The sequence below is a fragment of the Xiphophorus couchianus genome, chromosome 20 (genome assembly GCF_001444195.1).
Source record: "Xiphophorus couchianus chromosome 20, X_couchianus-1.0, whole genome shotgun sequence".
In the NCBI taxonomy this organism is placed as follows: domain Eukaryota; kingdom Metazoa; phylum Chordata; class Actinopteri; order Cyprinodontiformes; family Poeciliidae; genus Xiphophorus; species Xiphophorus couchianus.
Window position 1 is genome coordinate 13,339,497 of NC_040247.1, and position 23,095 is coordinate 13,362,591.

At 38.1% G+C, this 23,095-nt stretch overlaps 2 protein-coding genes across 4 annotated transcripts; both read left to right on the plus strand.

Annotated features, from left to right (window-relative positions):
• The first annotated feature begins 60 nt into the window (after positions 1 to 60).
• zmynd10 (zinc finger, MYND-type containing 10) lies at positions 61 to 7,460 on the plus strand. Its single transcript, XM_028003101.1, has 12 exons — positions 61 to 1,014; positions 2,079 to 2,187; positions 2,258 to 2,374; positions 2,450 to 2,503; positions 3,705 to 3,845; positions 3,939 to 4,027; positions 4,154 to 4,248; positions 4,543 to 4,715; positions 5,028 to 5,153; positions 5,229 to 5,350; positions 5,430 to 5,555; positions 6,363 to 7,460. The coding sequence occupies exons 1-12, from the start codon at positions 926 to 928 to the stop codon at positions 6,457 to 6,459; spliced, it is 1,338 nt and encodes a 445-aa protein (XP_027858902.1). The 5' UTR covers positions 61 to 925; the 3' UTR covers positions 6,460 to 7,460.
• An 892-nt stretch (positions 7,461 to 8,352) lies between these two features.
• Positions 8,353 to 22,508, plus strand: LOC114135648 (ras association domain-containing protein 1). Of its 3 annotated transcripts, XM_028003104.1 has the most exons (7): positions 8,353 to 8,688; positions 11,534 to 11,886; positions 13,315 to 13,439; positions 20,653 to 20,757; positions 20,846 to 21,131; positions 21,223 to 21,338; positions 21,427 to 22,508. In XM_028003104.1, exons 2-7 carry the CDS (start codon positions 11,568 to 11,570, stop codon positions 21,571 to 21,573), a joined length of 1,098 nt encoding a protein of 365 aa, XP_027858905.1. In that variant the 5' UTR covers positions 8,353 to 8,688; positions 11,534 to 11,567; the 3' UTR covers positions 21,574 to 22,508. The 3 variants fall into 3 exon arrangements, with proteins under 3 accessions (XP_027858905.1, XP_027858908.1, XP_027858906.1); XM_028003107.1 differs by lacking the exons at positions 8,353 to 8,688; positions 11,534 to 11,886; positions 13,315 to 13,439 and adding exons at positions 17,780 to 18,021; positions 18,213 to 18,406; XM_028003105.1 differs by lacking the exons at positions 8,353 to 8,688; positions 11,534 to 11,886; positions 13,315 to 13,439 and adding an exon at positions 18,017 to 18,406.
• The last annotated feature ends 587 nt before the right edge of the window (positions 22,509 to 23,095 follow it).

Below are 23,095 nucleotides of genomic sequence, written 5' to 3' on the forward strand. Positions count from 1 at the left end.
GAATTGTTGAAAAATCTTGTACACCACACTCTTCCAAAGTTTAGATGCTTACACACAATCACTGATCAAAACTAAACTTAAAGTATGAGGTCCCTGAAATATTGTATTTCTTAATTCTTTATTTTTATTTTGAAGTCATCTTGATCTAAAGTTATTCAGGTCTCTTCAGTTGTTCTGTTTGTTTGGCTACTTTTAGAATTAATTTTTGTTGTTCTGTCTGACCATGTCATCAAACTGTGTAGTTCAAACACATAAAGGAAATTAAAAGAAGAATGAAAAACAGTATCCCAATGTTGGCTGCTGGAAAAATCTTGGTAAACTGTAATAGCTTTGTGATATAATTACAGACTGAACGAAAGAAATGGGAACAAATAAAGAAACAGACAAAAGTCAAAGTTAAGTGTTAAAACATTCAGAAAGTATGAAGGAAATATGCTGTTTTTTTATCGTAATAAACATTGCTTAATCAGAAAAAAGCTCCTTATTAAAATCTTTTTTCAATGCCATTCTTTAAAATAAAAAACAAACTAATCAAGGTTTAATCAATAAATAGTTTTAAGAAGGTTGAACTATTTAGTTCCACATGCTAGCTAGTTACAGCTAACTACTAGGGATTTGAACTTTGCCTTCCTTTTTGTACTCGGCTATCAAATGATTGACTGTGATTGGCTGCAATACAACTGAAGACGCCGTTGCCTAACAATGTACCAGCCAATCAAATCGTCAGCATTCATTCCAGTCTGATTTACGTGATAGTCTGGCGCCCCTCCGTGGCCGCCACTGCAAACTGTACTTAGTTTACGGTTACCTTGACAACTACCTGTATCTCTTTCACAGTTGCTGGTCACTTTCAAAGAAATTTACTGAAGTAACTGCAAAGGTTATATATTTACAGACATTTTGCGGGATAATCAAGACTATTAAAATGGATACATCGGTAGTGCTGCCGGTTGAAGCTGAAGGGTTTATTCAAAGTCTGGAAACCTTTTCCCTCAAAGAAGTGGGCTCTGTGAGGTAAGATCAGAAACTAACTAATGTAAGCTAATGTAGGAGTAGGAGGAGACCATAAAGATCTGAAAAACTGCTGAACAAGTCATTCAATTTGCTTCGCTACCTTCATTACACGTGCTGTGACAGAGCAAGAAAGATTATATAATAGATCTAGATTGTTCTCTAAAGTTGTACAAAAACATTTTTTTCATTCTGACACTCCTTTAAAAAAAGCTGCAGAAAATCCACCTTCAGAAGTGAGTCCATATTTGTGTAATTAAATTTCCACTGTTTTGTGAGCGAAACACCATGTTACTAAATACTTTTGCGGGACATTTTTGTAATATAGAAATATGTCAGTGATAGGGGATTTGAAAATACACAGACAAACATTTAATTATGTTCAGCAGACGGGAACACACACCCCATTGATATCCATTCTTGTTCTGCTAAACATTAAAATGCCGTTCTTCTGCATCAGATTGAATCTGTAGAGGATTATTCCATATGTTGTGGTCATCTGAAGTGAAATCTGTACATCCTTTATAGTAACATAAATTGATATGTTAAAGAAAACACACGTGAATTCATTATTTTCTGCCTTTTTTTTATATTGTGAAGACTGCAAGAATCAAACATGTTACCTGACATGTACACTTCAGCCATGCAGGTTCTTTTCAACATTATGCGAAAAACTAACGAACTGGAAGAAACAACTTTCCCCCACAAAGCTGTAAAATCCCAAAAAGCTCATTCATCTGTAAGAGACTACAAACCCTTTGGTTAGCGATTCTTTCTGGCACAGTTTAAAATCTGCTGCTTGAAGCCCATTAATGTGGTTCATTTTTTAGTCCGCTGTGTTAATCTAGGTTTTTATGCATTTCGTTTCTCTTTGAACCCACTTTCCAAGAACCATCCCAGCTGCTGCCAAGCTGGAGGAAATTCCTGAACGCTGAGCTCAGCTACGCTGGGAATACATTTTACAATTATGGCGTGAAAAGCTGGAACTGATTCCTTATGTATGGCTTTGATTAAGCAAGGGTCTCATATTGCAGCTGTTTATAAAACATCCTCGTTTTTTTCCTCAGGTGGTTCAGACAGCACGAGTTTATTGAAAAGCTAAACATGCAGGCCATTCTGAGTGCTTCGGCCATGCATGATGAGTTTGTCAAGGAGCTCCTGGTGTCCTTTGGAAAGGTGACCTCCAGTTCTTAAAATGCAAGCATGTCAGTTTGCAGCGATGTTATTGATAAATCCCTCTCTGCAGATACCAGTTCTGGTCCATGAGATGATCCTTGTGGAGGTGTGGAAGCAGAAAGTGTTTCCCATCTTATGCCAGCTGCAGGACTTCAACCCTAAGAGCACGTTTCATCTTTACATGCTGGTAAGTTATAGATGTTCAGCATCTATGACTAGCTTCTCATTTTTATTTGCTTATTTCTCTTTTTGTCTTTCTTAGATCCGCCATGAAGCTACAATTATTAACCTGCTTGAAACAATATTGTTTCATAAGGTCTGTAAATTCTCAAATATTTATGATATCTACATTCTCTGAACTAAAATTGGATTTTATTGAGATTTTGTATGACAAACCAACACAAAAAGTGTGTAATGGTTAAAGTGGAAAAAAATGCATCTGTTTGCTTTTCATTTTTTTATTGCTAATAAAAATCTGAAAAGTTGGTCATTTGTATTCAGTCTCCCTGAATCACCTATTGTTGAAATAAATCTTTTTTTTAAAAACTCTTTATTTAGTTTCCAATAACTGTTTTATACAAACATAAACACAGATTCATCTTTGTCATCTTATTAGCATCTTGTTTGTACAGGCCTTCATTTTAGGAAATTACATTCTGAAAATGAACGTTTCAACCAGCTTTGAACATCTAGAGCACAAGTGTCAAACTCAAGGGCCGGGGGCCAAATCTGGCCCGCCGTAGCTTTTTATGTGGCCCTCTAGACTCCAAATTACATCAATAAGTTTTTCCACAAATCTGCAAAATTCACACAAAATCAACATTTTTTTCTGATTTCACTGCAGATTTTCTCAAAATTGGTCAAAAACATTGAGTTTAAGTGACTGCTGCCTCAGCCTTACTTGATGTCAAGTTATAGTCCATAACTGATACAGCGAGTAATAAAAAGTGACTTTTAACATTAGTGCAAATACTATAACAATTCCTTACTAATATTTCTAAATTGGCACCACAAAATCTGTAATTTTGATTGTAAAAAAACACTAAATCAAGGAGGAACTGCTAATTATTGATATCTTAACAGTTCAATTGGTTTTTATCAATATATTCTGGCACAACCGGCCCTTTAAGAACATTCATAATTTAATATGGCCCAAAATGAAAATGAGTTTGACAGCCCTGATCTAGAGGCAATAATCTGCCTCCATTGTTCTTCATAAAATAGCTCAGGAAGAATATTGTTATCAGTTGTTAACATAAATTTTCAGCTTTTCTCCTCAGATTCTTAATTGGATTTACGTCCTGACTTTGACTGGGCCATTCTACCTTCTGAATATGTTCTAAAGTATTTCCACTGTGGTTCTTTTTAGAGTTGACATCCTGTTGGAAGGATTTTGCAGCCTCCAACAGGTTTTCTGCCAGTGTTGACCTATATTTAAGTCCAATTTTAGTCTGACCAGAGTGTCTTCTTCCCCCATGTTTTGGTGTGAATCCTGTTTTGTATGTCTGGTTGTTCAGGACTCCTGTGAGGCAGCTGATGATTCTCTTCTTGACTTGGTGGATTACTGCCATCGTAAACTGACCCTGCTGGCCAGTGAAGCAACCAAGTCCCATGTTGCTGCTGCTCATGACTATCAGAACCAGATATCCTCTCTAGAGGTAAAATTAGATGCTTCTCTTCATTCTGTAGCTTTTTCTCACCTTTTGAAATAGAGATAGAAGTTGAATGATTTTTATTTTTTCCTAAACAAGGAGCTGCAGATGCAGAGTGCTGCACTGGAGTTTGAAATCTCCCTGAAAGCGATATCCGTGCTGAGCTACATCGCAGATCATACCGAGAGGTAGGAATCGATTTAAAGCCACTTGTTTGACCACAGTCTCCGTTTATCAAAGTAAAATGAAAACTTTAAACATTTGACAGATGACAAGCGGGGTGCAGAATACAAATATCATCTTTTTCCTCCCAGCATCAGCGTCATCAATCGCATGCTTTGCACGCACAACATGCCCTGTGTCCTGGTCCGGCTGGTCGAGTCCTGCCCCTGGAGTCGGAGCAGCAAAGGTAGATCACACCATCTGCTACTCAGATGAGCAGAGAGATATTATCCTCTGTTATCCTAAAGATATAAAATCCTACAGCTCACCTTCAGATCTCGAAACACTTTACAGACTGATTGACCAATCTGTCTGTCTGTCTGTCTGACTGACTGACTGTTTATCTTTGCCCTTCAAAAAATATTAATCATCAGAATGAAAATTATTGAGCTTATATTCATTTACCATTCGATTGATTGATTTATTGCCACATTGTGAATGCTTTTGAAAGCCTCTATGTTGTCTCTGCTGCCCCCTGCAGGCCAAGTAGAAAAGTACATCAACAGCAAATGGCAGAGGATTTCTGCAGAGGACCATGTGAAGATGACCAAACTTGACGGCCAGGTCTGGATGGCTCTTTACAGTTTGATCCTGAAGGAGGAGTGCCAAAGAAAATACGACTTCAACAATTTCAACAAGAACCAACTTCTAAAGGTCTGCGCTGAAACAAACGCTGGCTTTTTACCTGTTTCTTTTACGCCCAGGGAGTTGTGTGTCTAATTTTACAGGTTTGGTAAAAGTTGAGCTAATGGTTTGGAAGTATCACTGCTCCAGGTTGTTGTTCATTACATCCTATCCAATCTTGTAGAGCACAGATTCATTCTCCGAAGGTTGTTTATTACTCAGTTTCCTCCTATTATAAGCTTCTCTTCCTGCAGCAGTAATTATATAACCAGAGAGCTTTGACTATCCTCTTGCAAGCACTTTTTTTCCTCCTGATTCCTGCTGCTGCTGTGCTGTTCACAGCTCAGGGGTTTCTTGACAGACGTGCTGATCGATCAGTTACCGAACTTGGTTGAGCTCCAGCGCTTTCTGGCCCATTTGGCTGTTACAGACCCAGCCCCACCAAAGAAAGATCTGGTTCTGGAGCAGGTAGTCGCTGTCACAGACATACACTCATCATCCCTACTGCTGCACGCTCATCCTCTGGGTTTTATTTACGTTTAGATCCCAGAAATGCGAAACCAGATTATCAGAGAAAATTCTGGGAAGTGGAAAGGAATAGCTAAATATCAGGTTAAGGAAACATTCAGCCCGTCTGACAGCGACTTGCAGCAACAGGCCCAGAGGTAACGCTGAAGACACTGTGAGGTCAAGGTGTGTGCAGGAACAGCTCATGAGCCGCTGCTTTAAAAATGTTTCCCCAAGGTTGGCGCAGACTTACAGCCTGGATGTGATGGAGCGTTTGCTCCCGGAGAAACCAAAGTGTGGATGCTGCGGGAAAGAGGCTCCAAAGAGATGCTCTGGATGCCAGGGAGAGTGGTACTGCAGCAGGTGAGACATGAGGGGAGACAGACCCCACAGTCAAGGGGCCTGGCAATAATATTCACACACACTTTGTGGAAAAATACCATAAAATATTGTATTGTACTGAGTTTTTAATTCCTGCAATTAGTCATGACACGATAACACATTTTGCTGGATGATAAGTTGTTCCAGAAGTTTTTAGGAAAAATGATAATATTGTTGTTTTGAGACCATTTTAAAGTAGTATAATGGTAATGGCATAATAATAATAATAATTTAATTTCTAATGAACATTTAACACTAGAACTGGAAGACATTTTAAATATCGAAAATAAATAAAACAGAAACAAATAGAATGAGCTATGAAGTCTCTGTCAACTAAATTGTCCTTCAAAATAAGGGCTAGTTGAGACCAAAGCAGCAGACTGAATACTTTTGTCATCCAATTTTTGGTAGAAAGACAGAAAAGCGTAAAATGATAAATCATACAAATGGAAATTATTGAGCTTGTCTAAATTTATCAGGCGATTAACTGATTTATTGTGACAGGCTTTGCAGTAATTCATAACATCACATTACATGTTAGGCAAATTATATATGTGTTTCAAATTTCACAGAAATAAAATCCTGAAAAATGTCAACCTCCCTTACTCTGGTACCCCTAATAAAAACCCAACTGTTCAAATGGGGCCCCAGTTGTGTCTAATTTAGTTTATCTCAGGGGAGTTGAATGCAAATGTATGCCACTCTTTTAGTTTTTATTTGTAAATAAATATTTTGTGTCATTTTCTGACTGGTAAGTTTTACCCTGTGTGTTGTGTTTCTTTCCTACAGACAGTGTCAGGTGAAGCACTGGCCTAAACACAAGCAGGCCTGTCAGCTGATGACTGAGACCATGCAGAAGATCCAGGAAGACAAAAAGCTGAGATAATTTTACTGACTAAACGAGCAAACATCTAAAGCTAGGAAAACAAACCCGCTTTTATTTGTATGAACCTGAATCACAACATTTTATGTAAATTCAGATTTTTCTAACAGGAGTCCCTCACATATCTTTAGAGATTATTATAGAATTTAGTAGTTTTGCTTTTAAACGTGATGCAATAAAGTTTCAACTTGTTCCGTTAGGTGCAGTTTTTATTTCTTAACTCTCTTACTCAAACGAGTGTGAAAGTGATGCTTTTGTGAAATACTTCAGAAAACGTTCTAAACTTCCTTTAGGAGCCAAGACTTGCTGGCTCACCTTAAGCGGTCGTTTCCAATCTGATCAGCAGCAGCAGATCGGTGGAGGTCAGAGTTCAATCAGGGAAGAGAAAGCAGGATGGATGGATGGTGCAACAGTTTTTTAAGGCTCCAGGATTTCCAGACTTGAAATGAAATTCATAATTCGAGTGAAAATCAAATTGTCCCCAATGTTTAACTTCAAGGTTTACCAACTCACAGAAACAGAGACGCTCAGCCTTCAGCGAAACCACCAGTCAGATCCACTTTTCTGTCAACATCCCGGGACGATTACAGCCAATTTATATCCGAAGAACTGAGTCCAATATGGTGTGTTTCTGGATTAGAAACACGCCATCTTTTTTTGGAGAAAAAGAGAGTAAAATGAGGCAGCAGGGATTAGGATGAGATGAAGCAGTAAAAGTACTTATCCTGGTTGGTTTGAAGAAAAACCGTATCAGTATCTTTTTACATTTCTAGACCAACACAGTGCATGTTGTCAGCAAAAGAAAAAAAAAAAAATGTTTTTTGTATGACTAGAACTTTTTAAGTATTTCAGACTGATCAAAAGTCATTTTGTATTTTTGAAGGTGAAAATTACTTTATACTTTTAGGTAAGGTAAGTTTACTTATATAGCACATTTACAGCAACAAGGCAGTTCGAAGTGATTTACATGAATCAGAAGGAAATACAAACAAAACCAAAAGAAATACAAAAAGTTAACTTATAAACTAATAGGGGTTTCTCTGGATCTGAAGTTTGTTCTGGTTTAGTGAGGTATAAAACTAAATGTTGGTTCCAGTTACTATTAGTAAGTACATTTCAAAACTTGTACTTTTTTACTTTTTTGGGGTAAAACTGTTCAACCTGTACTTTTACTTTTACTAGAGTAACTTTTTGGTAACACTTTATTTGACAGGGTGTTCATAAGACTGACATGACAGTATCATAAATATCACATAACACCTGTTATGAACATGAAGCAGTCTTTATGAAGGTAACTTATAAACTAATAGGGACTATTTAATGGCCTTTAATTAAAAGGCCATTAAAAGTTCCCACTTTGCCTTATTTTTTATATAATGACACTTTAATGCAAAGTTGGCACTTTTAATGGACTTTCAATGCAACTTTTATAGATGCTTTGCATTAAAAATGTAATTATTTACCGAATTACACTTCATGACAACAGTCATTGACATTCATAAAGACTCCTTCATGTTCACAACAGGTGTTATGTCATGTTTATGACAGTGTGATGTCAGTCTTATGCACACTCTGCCAAATAAAGTGCTACCAATTTTTCATACAAGTTTCTGTTAATGCTCTTTGTACTCATTAGTCTTTACCCTCTTTGGTTGCTGAAATGTTTCTCTTTTTTTTTTTTTTTTTTTTTGCAAGGGGGTTTCACATCTAAACGTAAGCAAATGTGTAAGACTGTGGAACTGATCGCAGATAAACCCCATTTGCATTTTTTGCTTGTGGTTTTCAAGCTTTTTCTGCAAACGAAATCTCGATCCGTCCCTCCAGAGACCGTGGGTTTGAGGGGTCGGGGACTTTGTCCGCCCACTCAGCCGCTGTTCTCCAGACGCAGCCAGCAACCAACCAGCCCTTTTCTCCCCCTACATGAAGACATTCCGGATGTCATTGCAGCTCAGTCTCATCTTTCACTCTCCGTTTTTTCACCCGCTTCCTCCTTGGGCGGCTCAGACCGACTCTCGGTGATGTTCTGCCGTCACCTCCTCCGAGCCTCGCCGTCCCGTTAGCCGGCGATGGTCGCTGATGGTCGGCTGATTTCCAGAGATGTAGCCGGGGCAGCAGCACCTCCACCACCTGGAAACAGTCCGACATTTTTCTGCGGAAAGTTTTTTCTCTCCTCGGATGGAAGGAGTTTTGAGACAAAGCGGCAAACACGGCGTGGTTTTCTCCTCTGTTCTGGTAAGTTGCCTCCTACAGTTTTGCCAAGTTGCACATTTAAACCTCAGTAGTTACGGATTTGTTCATGAAGAACTGCTGGTCTCTCATAAAAGCAGCATTCTTTTATTTTAATTTATAGCGTATTGTTTACAGTAATGTTTAGCAGGTTATTGAAGCGACACGTAACTATATCTGTTTTTCCTTATAAACTTTTTTAATACGTAAGAAATATGGATGGATAAAACGAGAACAGCGTATCCGCCACACTTTTTAGAAACAGCATATCTGTATAAAACCGTTAAAATTCATTGATTGTTTCTTAAAGTAACTTTTTTTCCCGTAAAAAAAGAAAGAAAAGAAACTGAATAGGCTACATTTATTTGGGGAACTAAGATTTAAATATTTGTTTATGAGAAAATGCTTTTCTTTTCTTATTGCTACCCGTGCAATTAATAAATGTAACCAAACTATTTTCGTGCATTATTTTCACAATGAGCAAAATCTGACCTATACGCGACAAGAAGCATCCCTCTTCAAAACTGGCAAAACGGGAGAACAGCTTGGTGTGTTGATTTTCCTTAGCTGGAAAGTTTGTAGAAACTGGAACTGTGACAAGCAAAGCCTGAATGAATACGGGTTCAGTTATTTTGCCCCAATGATTTTGTAATTAGTCGAGGTTATTCCATCAATACTACCTATTTCTACCTCAATTAAATGAGAGACTTTATAGATTAGACAAACCTTTGTTAAAGGCACTGAAACATTTTGTGTGTCCTTGTTTGTTTCTTTGAAATGTGAGTTAGTATATTTTGTGGAATTGTGATGAATAAATATGAGTTAAACGTCTTTCTTTGTGTGTTTCTTTCTTTTTATTTGCACAACCTGCCATCGCTACCTGTGTGCCAGACATTATGTAAACACTTCACTTCATTTCCACATGTGCTCCAGTCATGTTGTTGTGCCTACTAAATAAATAACCACATAACCAAATAACCGTTGAAATTATTACAAATAAATGTAATAATTTCTTCCCTTTCTGATTTGACAAAATTGCGCCAGTGTTATTAAGTTAAAATGAACAGCTGAACAGTTTTTCCATTAACATAATAAATAGGAAATGTTTTTGGCTTGTGATTCACTTCATCTTGCTTTTGAAAGTTTCAAAATGTGAACATCACCTTTAAAAATATCATCACAGTTTCCGCAGGGAGTGTTCACACTTTGGTTTTCTGTCGTGGCTTTCAGCAGAACTTCGTCCTCAGTGGCTTTTCTATTCTCTCTGGCTGTTTAATGTTAGACTGGGTTAGACATTTATCATTTACTCTGAAAATTTCTGATCATGATAAGAATTTTGCCTTGATACATTTCTATTAATTATGTTAAATAAGGAACAAAACTGATAGTGTAATTGTACTATTTTCCGTCTGTTGCACGGGAACAACAAACAGTAAATTTAAAAACATGATTAAATACAGTTTCCATGTACAATTAAAATCACAATCCTGTAAGAAGGTAGAGTCCTGAAGAAGCCTGTTTCAAATAGGAATGTTTTTCAGGAACAGTATTTATGTTGTCGATACTATGAATGCTGTGATAAATTGTTTTTTAATCATAAGTTTCATTGTTATCACAATAGTATCCCAAAATATTGCGATATATTTCTAAGTCCATATCGCTCATCCATCCCTATATGAAACAATCGGATGTCTGACAAAAACAGAGGTTCATTCACTGATTGAACAGATTTAATCATATGTATTTTTATTTTTAGTGGCTTTTAGCTTGTAATAAAATGAAAAACCTGCGACAGACTGGCGACCTGTCCAGGGTGTACCCCGCCTCTCGCCCGGAACGTAGCTGGAGATAGGCACCGGCAACCCTCCCGACCCCATTAGGGACAAGGGTGACCAGAAAATGGATGGATGGATGGATAAAATGAAAAACCAGGAATATCCATGTTGTCACCTTCCTGGCTGCACCGATTGCAGCTTTCTGGCCGATTGCTGATTACCGATTACCGATCTTTAACAACTTGACCTGTCGATTCTGTTTTAGGTCAGTACCATTTTTTTGTCTGAAATGTTGCTAAATACAGCAATAAAGTCGGTGAGTTGACCACAGGGGGGTGGCTGTCAACTGCAATGACATGACCTGGTGGGACGGTCTATCAGTCAAACCTCTCACTGTAGAGCGGAAGAGGACAGTTTTTGTTTTTCAGGCCTTTGTTGAGGTAGATAAGATCGGTGGATAAGATCCGCTTCACATATAAATATCAGCCGATCCCAAAATGAAGGAAATCGGGGTTAATTTATTGGTGCTGTTTATTTATTTATTTATTGTTATTGAACAATAAATAAAGTTATTGAAGACCGTGTCACTACCTCTCTATTACTAAAATATGCCTTAGGCACAAAAAAAAAATAAAATCACCTTGGCAAAAAACGACTTAAGCCATTATTTTAGGAAGGTGATGATATGACCTTTTAATGTTTCCTTTTTTCATTTTTATTTGGATAGTGCACTTCAGCAACAAGTCAGTTCAAAGTGCTTTACTTCATAAAAATAGAAAAAACAATGATTGGAACATAAAATTATTTCCAAGTCAAAATGTTAATTAATGTTTCATTTATAATGTTTCAAAATCAACTCTCAACAGCTGGGTTTTTAGTCTAGATGTAAAGAAACTCAGTGTTTCAGCTGTTTGGTGGTTTTCTGGAAGCTTGTTCCAGATTTGTGGTGCATATGAGCAGAATGCTGCTTCTCCATGTTTGGTTCTGGTTCTGACACAGAGCAGACCAGAACCAGAAGGTTGTCTGGAAGGTTGATACAGTTTGCTTCATGTTCCTCGCACCTTTTCTCCCCTCAGTGATGACGTTGGAAGCTCACCTCTGACAGCCACGATGTCTTGGGGCGAGTTCATCGAGCTCCGGGACCTGAACTCCGGCAGAGAGCAGATAGGACTGGCAGGCCCGCGTTTGCCCTGCTCTCCCCCACGCCTGGAGCGAACGAACGCCTTGAGGATCAGCCCGGGGAAGGTGCCGGACCTGCTGAGCCGGGTGGGCATCATCCGGGTCCTGAGCAGCTCCCAGGATCCCCAATTTGTGGAGGAGAAAGGAGAGGGACACAACTTTCAGCCCTGCAGCCACGCTCAGCCAACATGGTGCGACCTGTGCGGCGACTTCATCTGGGGCCTTTACAAGCAGAGCCTGCGGTGTGTCAGTGAGTCCGTTTAAAGTTTTGATTACTAAAATAATCGTTAGTTGCATTTCTAGTGTTCAGAAACAACAAAGAGAGCGATGAAACATGCAGACACTAATCTACGTATGTGCTTGTTTTGGTTTTAATAGTGGTTTGAAAGTAGGCTGTTTCTTGCAGACTGTAGGTGGTTTTGGTGCTCTGGTCATAATCAAAGCTGCAAACCTATTTCCTTTATCGCTCACTGAGCTTCGCAGAACTTTCCTTCAGGCGTCTGAAAGCACCTGAACAGAAGAAAGCAGATGTGGTTTGTGCTTTATCTAGAGTGCCCAACCATAAACTTTTATCTTTCGTCTAAATATAACCTCCCTTTATTTATTTCCAACAACTACAGTAACACTTCTGCGATAAGCTATTCCTATTTGTCCATTCATGAGTACTCAAGTAACAGTAGCACTACTTCAACATATTTTTACTCAAGTAAAAGTAAAAAGTAGCCATCCAAGAAAGCATTAACTAGATTTTATGACGTGATTATTTAAACCAGGAGTGTCCAAAGTGTGGCTAAGAGGACACGCTGTACTTTTTTCGTCAAAAAGTTAATTTCTCCTGACAATTCAAATTATTTTACGTCTGTCTCTTGACAGTTGGTGGTTACCGTAGCAACCAGTAACTGACAACTCGTCCTCGGTTTTTATTTTTCTGTTGCCATTTGTAACTGTTGTTCAGAAGCTGCTAAACTGAAGTTAACCACATCTTTATTTTCTCTCCTGCTATAGTTAGAGGTGAGCAAAGTACCCAAAAATTGTACTTAGCACTACTTCAACATATTTTTACTCAAGTAAGAATGAAATGTAGCCATCCAAGAAATTACTCAAGCAATAGTAAAAAGGTATTTGATAAAAAGTCTACTCTGGTTTCTTTTCAAATTCTCAATCATTTAATATCTAAAAATTACATAATCAGATGGACCAAAATATAAAGTTAAGTGGACATTTTGGCATTTTAAGGACGAAAATGACAATACATCATATAATAAATAAATAAATAAAAATGGCAAAATCAGGCTAATGAAACTAACAAAAACTGCAGGTGTGTGTCATTGTCTGGTGATGTTTTGGTTAAAACATGTTTGTTCTTCATTCAGTGAAATTGCTCACAGTGGGTAGAAAATCCAGAAATTTTATTTAAATAAAAGTAGCGATACTTTGCAATAAAATTACTCAAGTACAGTCTAGTAAAATTACTCCTAAAACAATATTTTTCAAAAGAGTTACTCAAGTAAATGTAAAACTCTGTTTATAAGTAGAGTAAATGCTTCACGTGCAACAACATTCATGGGTCACAAAATTACAAAAAAAAAAAATTATTTGGAAATAAATGTTTTTTTTTAAAATTGTTTTTGTATTAGGTGTGTGTGTCCTGAACTTATTAAACTTTCTGAATGTGCAGATTGCAGATTCACGTGCCACTACCGCTGCCGTGCGCTGATTCGGCTGGACTGCAGCTGGGAGCGAGGCTCTACGGCGGACCTCACCGCTGTCGTGGAGCACACAATCGAAACAGACACGAATGTGGTGAGCCCCCTCGTGTTTCACTGCAGTGACTTTCCTAGCTTTGTTAGTGGAAGTGAGCACTGCCCACAGGCAGAACTCTAGTAGGCACTGATTCTTCTTATGTATGGACATCATATCAGGACTTCTCTAGAAGTCTCTCATAGAGCAGGGCTGGATTGCTTTAAATAGACCTGCTTTACAATCAAAAACAGGAACCATTTCTTTAGTGCATTAAGAAATATCCTTTACTTTATTTAACTAAAGGTCAGTAAGTTTACTTCTATCAACAAACCGTTTTCCTTGAACGCTGCATCTCAATCTGGTTTGCAATAAACAGCAGCAGCTCTGAAAAGAGAAGTCAGATGATTCAAATGGGAAGTTTGTTACCCAAAAATTACCTTGTCCAAAAATCTGGGTCAGTGGTTTTAAACGAGAACGCAAATCTGTGGGGGAAAAGCTGAACACATTAAATTTTTATGCTCTGGTCAATTCTAATTCTTTGTTTGCTTGAAGAGTGTTTTAGAAATTACCTGCAATGTCGAAACAGTTTGTCTATTCCTGCTGAGTGTGTTTCCCACCATTACATCATCTTCTTTTCTGTCTTATGTTTTGCCCGACAGCTTTTTTACTTAAATCGCTGCTCTCAGAAAACGCACAATTAGCTGCAGATATCTTTACACAAATTAAGTTATAGGTTTTAGCCCGTTTCTTTCCAGGCACAGAACCACATAAACTAGTAAAAGAAAGGTAAGAAAAGTAGTTGGATGAAAAGTTTAATTTATCTGCTCTTTTACAGCACTAAATAATCTGTAAATAAACTAAATAAAAATAAAAACACCGACAAGGCCACGCTTACTGACTCGTGTAATCTACAGGTTGTGTATGTGAGGCCTGCCTTGTGTCAAGGAAGATTGTGGAAGATTTCTGGGAGCAACATACCTCTAGTTTATACTAGGAAGTCAGATAATGTGTTTCTAAAAAATACTTCTACGTTTGCTTTTCCTCGCTTCAGTTTTAAGCAGAAAGACACAACCACCTTCTCAGCTGCTGAAGAAATGATACAGATAAATGCAAGAAAAATCTTTCAGCCTGGAACACCTTTAGTGCTATTGGTTCTGTTCAGTCAATCAATCAATTGACTGAGCAATCAATCAGTCAATCAAGTTTATTTGTATGGCACATTTCAGCAGCAATTCAGTTCAAAGCACTTTACATAATAAAAACACAAAAATAATTAAGAGTATCATGTTGAAGAATAGTAATACTAATATCAGTAATATTAACATTACTGATATTAATAATAGTAATACTATTAATACTATTGATAGTAGTAGGTTTAGTATTTCAGATTACATGGACTGTTTGGTAAGACCAACACCACTTATGTTAAGAGGAAATTAAATATGTTTGTACTTCTGTTTACATATTGCTTCTATTCAGTTTCCTCAATCATTCACATATCCACATGTTAACATTTTTAATTATTCCTGCTGCTATCAAAGTAACATTGACTATTCAGGAAACCAAAATGTGGTAACACCTCTTCAGTGAGCTGAGCAGCAGTGCTCAGAAACAGGTGGGGGAGGGACAGCACTGCTCTACTTTATATTTAATGCTGCTGGGAAAAACCCAAGTTTTCTCTGGCTTCTCATTAAAAGGACTAACCCATAAGGAGGAGGAGAAGATTGATCTTTTCTCAGATTATCTGTCTCATGTTATACTGTCACAGCATAGTGACAGTTTCAACAAATATGTAAAAACATATTTCTATAAAAGTTAAATACAGCAGCTTTAAGGATGTGTTGGTTGAAAGTAAACTGAGTTTTACTTTAAAGCAATGGTACTTTCAGATGACCTTTTCTGTTATCCTATTAGTCTCATGAGGATGCGAGATTTAAAGTAGGTACAGGAAATTAACTTCTTGTGAGAAGTTAATTTCTCACAAGAGAAATTGTGAGTCCTCAGGTCATATTACAATTTAAACAGTTTGCCGTAAAGACGGAACAGCACATGTTTAATTTAGGCTGTTTGACATTATAGACATTGAGGCAAAAGATCAGAGATCAGAAAAACTTTTTGGAGTTTGCCTTCTGGTCAGTCGTATATTTAATGTTAGAGTTTACTGAATACCAATGATAATATTTAGTAATAACCTTATATAAAAAGTTATACATCATGAACAAAGTTGCGCTCGTTTAAAATAAAAATCTAAATTAGGTTTCCCTGATTTCCTGAGCAGGAACTGCAACTTGAACAGACTTACAGCTGAAACTTAACGGGAACTTTGTTGTTCTTACTTCCCTCTTCAAACAGTCCAAGCTTGGTATTTGTTTTTTGTCGCATTTCTCCACTAATAGATGCAAAGCTCTAAATTTGAAGCTTCACTTCTAGCAACAAGTGCTTTTTAAAACTCAAACATTCGTTGACTCCCACTGTTTCTTTTCAAACAGATTTGTTCTTTCACTCTTTTTAAATTTGCATTGAAACCAAGAACCATGCGACAACGGGGCGGGTGTAAATTAATGGTGGAGGGCATTTTTTAAATTTTAGTGTAGAAAGCTGTCGCCACGGTAACCCCCCATCATCACATGTCATTCAGGAGGCGGGAGAGGAGGAACAAGAAGAGAAGGAGGAGGAGGAGGAGAATCCTTCCTCCATGTGGGATGTTCAAGCTCTGACTTTAAATCAAACTCACGTTAGTACAGAGGGAAGATGATGGTAAATTAAACTAAATCTGAAGTAGTTGGCTAGTTTAAAAAATAGCCAACTACTTCTATAGTTTTAGAACATAGGAGGAAAGTTAGTATTTGTAATATATTGTGAACTTATTTGGATGTGATTTTGTCTATAAGATTTGGCTAAAATAAGTTATTTAATAATAAAAGGCTAACTATTAGTCAAGCGCTTTTGCTTTTAACTGCATATATAAAATACATTTATAATCAAAGAGTTAATTTATTTTTAAAAGGATTGCATAAATAGGAATATTAGGGGTGTTTCTTTTTTGTGATAATCATGTTTTATGGCTGATAAAAAAAACAAAATTTTTGTTAGTTAACGGTTAATTTCAATACCGCCTAATTAAGTAGGTAAAGGAAGTAAAGTCTTTGTCGTCCCTGTACATTTCCGTATAGCTCACACAAACAACAAAATTGGGGCACAGTTCTGTCCTCAAATGTATTAACACAAGAAATGCAACAGCTGTAGCAAAACTCATGAGTGGGTTTTCCTTCACAATCTTTTTGAAGCTTTATTTATCTGTGTTGCTCGTATGCAACAGAGATAAAGAATATTCTGTCTAGAATATTCTCAGACAGTGTAACATAGTTACACCTTTTCTAGCAATCCTTGTGGAGGGTGTTATTCACTGACATCTGGACTGTCTTTAGGCTGTAACATAATATTTATATTATATATTTTAAATTGGCCTTATGCAAAATAATCTTTTTTTCGAGTCTTTCTACATTTGGTTTTCAAAAAATGTGTCTAATGTTACTCAAAAGCAATGACTCGGTAAAATATGTCACCCTTACCTTTTGATTTTAATTACTTTAAACAAATGAGATTTAGATTACAAGAAGGGACAGAGCTTCTTGAGGAGATTTAGATCCTTTAAGGGTTGCATCCAAATGTTGCATATATTCTATAAGTTTGAAGTGGAGAGTGCACTGCACCATGAGAACCAGGGACTTAAAAAGGATTAACGATCTAATAAAGCAGGCTGGTTGTGTTCTGGGAATTGCTCTAGAACCTAAGGAGATTATTGTGCAATGTTATGGACAACCCTGAGCATCCCCTATATAAGGCTATTATACAACCGTGTTTTTCAGTCAGAGGCTTCATTAGAGCCACTGTAATACAGTCTGCTACAGGAAACCTTTCCCATCCACAACCATCAGCATCTACAGCAACTCTTTGAAGAAAATTGTGTAATATGAGTTATCATATACCATCTGATCATAAAGTATTCATCTATATAATCAGAAATAAAGTATTTCTGATTATGAACCCAATTCTGTTAAGACCAGAGTTGGGTTGTAATTACTCAGTTACATTTACTTAACTTTTTGGAAAAAAGAAAAAAAAACCTTTTTCGGAGTATTGTCACTATGCTGTACTTTGTATTTTTACTTGAGTGATTTCTATTACGATCTTTATATTTTGGTCAGTCTGATTATGTAATTTTGAAGTATTAAATCACTGATGTGATCATTTAGTCAGTACTTAAAGCCTTTTTACCGGATACGTTTTTACTCTTGCTTGTGTAACTTCTTGGACGGCTACTTTTCGCCCTTACCTGAATAAAAATGCGCAGAAGTAGGCTACTCTACCCACCTCTGGCTAAAACCAAAGCCAGCTTCATTATTTGCGGGTGGTAGGTGGGGGACGCATGGTGGGCTCTCCGGCATTTCCGTCCAATCGGGACCCTCTCCGGCGTTTTGTGTATTTCTGAACTGGAGACCAACGGCCTGGGTGGGGCCTCGCAGGGAGGACGGAAGCGCGGCAGGCGGGGCCGAGAGCTCCGCACATCCTGTTTCACACACACTGGAAACGTGGCCGGTAGTTGAGAGCTACAGGGAGGAAGAGGGAGGAGAAAAACTTGGTGAGACTGCGCGGTTGTTGAGCTTTCATAGAGACATTTTATCGTGCGCGAGATAACCGTTGGAAGTCTTAACGGCGACCGTTATTTAGCATCGGCTAACAACCTCTTTCGCCAATTTTGTGTCGGTAAATCACTCAGAAGGTCGTTTAACGTTTAGTTTTGAGAAGTGAGTTGATTATTATTATTATTAGCGATAAGAACCATGGCAAGCGAGGCGAACAGCTCGGACAAGACTCCCTCCTTCGAGATGACCTGGGGCAGCTCCACCAGCAGCGGCTACTGCAGCGAGGAGGAGGAGGACTCAGAGTTCGAGCAGTACTTCACGGCCCGGACGTCTTTCTTCCCCAAACCCCGAAAACCCGCCGTTACTAATGACGTAAAGAAGGTGAGAAGGAGAGAAAATTAAACCGGAACAATGCTTCATAAAAGTTTTTGGGAAGGAGAAGTTGAGAGCGGACCGGGTTGGGTGATTAACTCTCGCGTTGTTTCGTTGATGCGTCTCCTGTTTTCATCAAATAGAGGCGAATTCAATAATTTAAAGAGTTGTTGACATGTTGAGAATTTGCACAGCCTGTTCTGTTTCTACCTTTAATTATCACATGTTAGCTCCAGGGAACCCCAGCAGGCCCGATTCTTGCCAAGCAAGTTTCCTGGTTCTGGGTGGAGTTCTGCTTCCTCTATTTTCTGGTTTCAGCACTCAGAAACTTTATTGTTTTATCTAATTTTTAATAAATAATAATAAATAAAAAAACGTTAGTAGAGCACAAAACACTAAAACTCCAGTAGGGTTTGCTTTCTTTTTCGTTATTACAATTCCAGGCCCACTGGTGCGTTCTTCTTGAAATCAGCCCACATGTTATGTTCTTGTGACGCATATTTGCTTCTCAAGTTTCCAGCCCAACACCCACCATTCATTGTCATCTGGACTCTGGTTTTTGGCAAATTTCACAATTCTAAGTTACTCATGAAACCGGATGGTTTTGATCCGTATCTCTGTCTTTTAGTCACACGCCCACACTGGGGTATCCGATTCTGTCTTGATGAGAAACAAATGAAGTTTACAGTAAACATACAACATCGTCTTGTCTTGCGGAGGCCCTTGTTTATGTTGTTGGCACTCCTTATGCAGGCATGCTTAGGCACAGCTTTATTGCATGTTCCTTAACACCGGCACATTGCAAAATGCCAGTTTCCGCTGACTCACTGATTTATTGACTCATTAGGAACAACACCTTAACTCTCCGTCTAGGAGCATTACTATTGACCTCCCACTTGATATTGATTTATGTGCTGCAAATTACTTTTTAAATAAATAAATTAATAGGTTGACTTTTGAGCTGAAATGACAATTTAGGACTGGATTTCCGATTTTCAATTCATTGTAAAGTCAAACACTGAAACATTTGTGGGCTTTTAGTTCTAAACGTTACCAGCATTTGCTACCTGCATGCACTTCAGATGAAATTAAAGCTATGCATAAAGAGGCATAATCTTGTACTTTTCTGCAGAACATTTCTTCCTCTTTTTTTTGTGTTCCATTTAAAAAATCAACTGAATCTGGAGGGCAACAGAAATGGAAATCTGTCAGGAAAAGCCATTTTTTTAAGTACAGATACTTGGATTTAAGTCTTCTGAAGTCTCGGTTGTAACGACTGCTCAGTTAATGTTGCATAGTGTGACTAGCAGGAATTTGTGCCCCAACACCAGGTCAAATTAGGCTGCTGGTCGTCTACTTGCCAGAGGCCAAATGTGCATGACTGCAACATGACTGTAGGTGTGTGGTTTGTCAGGCAGCTGACCTAATAGGATGTGGCTTGAAACAAGGGCTAGCTTTGTCTCTTGTTGGAGTCTGAAGTTGAGGGGGGGGGACGGAGGCTATTTTTACATGAACACCAGGCTGAGGAATGCATTGCTGTTGGTCGCAGTCATTGCACAGCTGCAAGTTATTCCCCCTCCCTTCTTCCTCATCCTCCCTGCCAGCCTCCCTTCCTCCTCCCTTCAGCCCTCCTACGCAGAGGGATCAGAGGAGTTAAGCAGGACTAGTGAGGGCTGACATCATCATGTTTCCCTTTGCGGCGTTGTCAGGAAGTTGAGTCTGATGCAACTTGTGTGAACCCATAGTGGGAAATTCATAACACGTTATGAAAACAACAATAATGGAGTTGCTTTAGGTTTACTAAGTTCCCCTGTCTGTAAAATCCTATGTGAAATAAATTTACAATCTTTTGTGTATGGGTTAGAAGGAGAGCATTCTTGTGTTGTATTTTGTACTTTTTGGAAAAAAAAAAACAATGTCTCTTAAGAGCATCTAAATCTCTAATGATTGTATTTCTGATTGCTGTAAAAAAAATTCTCACTTTGACATTTTTTTTATGTGAGCAAGTGAGCAATTTTAAATACAGCATAAATAAAACCAATAAAATATGCTCAACAATAAATAATTTCATTTTTATAAAATAAAATTATCATTCAAATAATAAACCAGATGTCTAAGACATCTGATTTATTATTTGAATGATAATTATTTGAATACTTTCATTATGTAGCCGTTTTTTTACTTAAAGATATTGTGCTGTTTTAAAGAAACAGCGCCACCTGGTGCTTCATCATTGTAACTCCTCTCCTTTCTAGGATGAACAAATCCAATGTGAGAAACAGGAGCTATCAACTGCTGAAATTCTGCAGAAAGTGAAGGAATACAACTCCCAGATCAATAGCAATCTGTTCATGAACATGGTGCGTAGTTATCTAAAACAAATTTTTAGCAGAAAGGCTTTTTTTGGGCATGTAATGTTTTTTTATGTTTATATATATTTTTTAACAGAACAAGGACGGGTCCTACACTGGTTTTGTGAAGGTTCAATTCAAGCTAGTGCGCCCCGTGTCGGTCCCAGCGCCAAAGAAAGGAGGTGCTGATGCTGGAGGGAAGCGAGCCAGCGGGGTGAAGCGTCGCACCTCCTTCTACCTGCCAAAGGACGCCTCCAAGCATTTGCACATAAGCTCCCGTACTTCTGCTCGCGAGGTCATCGAGGCTCTGCTGAAAAAGTTTACTGTGGTAGACAATCCCGGCAAGTTTGCACTGTTTGAGCGCAGCGAGCGCCATGACCAAGGTAGTGTTTCTTTTTTTTAAAAAAAGAAAAGAACAATCTGATCCTATTTTGCTTTTTCAGAAAATAATCATTTCCATTTTGCCTCCTCCAGTTTATGTTCGCAAGCTCTCTGACGACGAGCGTCCTCTCCGTTTGCGCCTGAATGCTGGACCCAACGAGAAGCTCCTCAGTTTTGTTCTCAAAGAAAATGAAACTGGAGAAGTGAATGTAAGCGAAGCATCCACTTAAAATACCCAAATCAAAACTTCTAATGAATCTCACAGGCATTTACATGTTCTTCCCCTCTTTTTTGCAGTGGCATGCTTTCTCCATGCCAGAGCTGAAGAACTTCCTGCTGATCCTGCAGCGTGAGGAAGAGGAGCACGTCAAGCAGATCGTACAGCGATACACTTTGGCTCGCACCAAGATGCTGGAGGCACTGTCCGGCTCGACGCCGGGCTGAAACCTCTCTGCGCACGGAGTTTGATGTGCGGCGGCCTGGTTGGTCAGCTGTGACCGGACGCTGCTGCATTCAAAGACTCCGGAGAAAACGGCAGAAGAAAAAACACCTCTTGGTTGAACGAGAGGGTGAGATAGGGCGCAAGACTATGAGAGAGTAAGAGCTAGCGCGTATGTTGGTGTGAAATGATGCGAGAGATGAGAAGTGCCTTACACCTGGAGAGTCTGATGTGCCTGAGAGAATGAGTTGAGCGGACTGAGACTGGCAGCGGGGACAGTGACGTTATGCAACGGGTGCCGTCTGATTATTCTGGACCTCAGCTGACAGACTTCATCTTAAAAAGCAATGCAGCTTTTTTTTTAAAAATCCTGTGAAAACTTAACAGCTTTATTTTACTGTAACGGAGCCATTTCTAAAAACAAACATCTAAATTGGCATGTTCTTAAAGGGTAAAATTCCTTTTTATTTTGCCCTCTGTTAATTTTTATTTCAAATGCCCCAAAAATCTTAGATTCAGTCAACATTACTGGATTCTAATTCTTCATTTTAAAAAAAATTCCCTTGTCTGTAGCTGAAAGGTATTTGAATTTTCATTGCATCCAAGTCTGAAGAGCTGCCATGTCCACTCCACACCCCTGATGGGTGCAACTCTTTACTTAGCGGTCACTTTGTGAGTATGACTGACGTATGGACATTTGTATGAGATTATGAATGTCAGAGAGCTGTGTAACAAGTCACTCTATGTGACTGGATTTGCCATACTTGTGTTTAACTGGATGCTGCTTATCATTCCTTTCATATTTGTGTTTTTCTCTGTTAATCACTAAAATGTTTGTCTTCTGTTTTCTTCCACTTTTCCTGCACTTTTCCTGTTTTAAATGTAGCAGTCTTATGGATGTCTGGCAAATGTGCACAGCATTTAATAAAAATAACAAATTTATCTTTGGTTTTCTTTGAGTCAAGAATGGATACGGCAACTCCTTATCAGGGAGAGGCTGATCAAACTAAGTAGGAATTACTTTTTTTTTTTTTTTTAAGATTTTTGTCACAAGCAAATATACACTGACAGTAACAACAGAAGAGTAATAAAGTGCAGAAAGTTTTTTAAAATTTGATGGGGTGAATGGTAATGTTTTTTGTGTATTTTAATATCAAAACAAGCAGAAAAATCAAGAATCAGAACATTGTATCTATGAATACAATCATCATTAGGTACAATAACTGAAGAATTTGAATTAATATAACATATGGGATTTTGACAGATTTCAACATGTATCCCAGTTGCAAGGGATTAAGTTTGACTGGTGACCTTTTTTCTTGAATAAACGGGTTTATAACAGAACAAAACAAACGGGCCATAGTATAATGTGTGGTGACAAACTACATGGTTCATTAACTTTTACCAACATATAAATCATAACTCCATATTACAATATCAGTAATAACATTTTATTTAGAATCGTGTTTGGGCTATTTTACATCACTTCCTTGTAGTTTATGGCACTTCTTAAATAGTGGACGAATC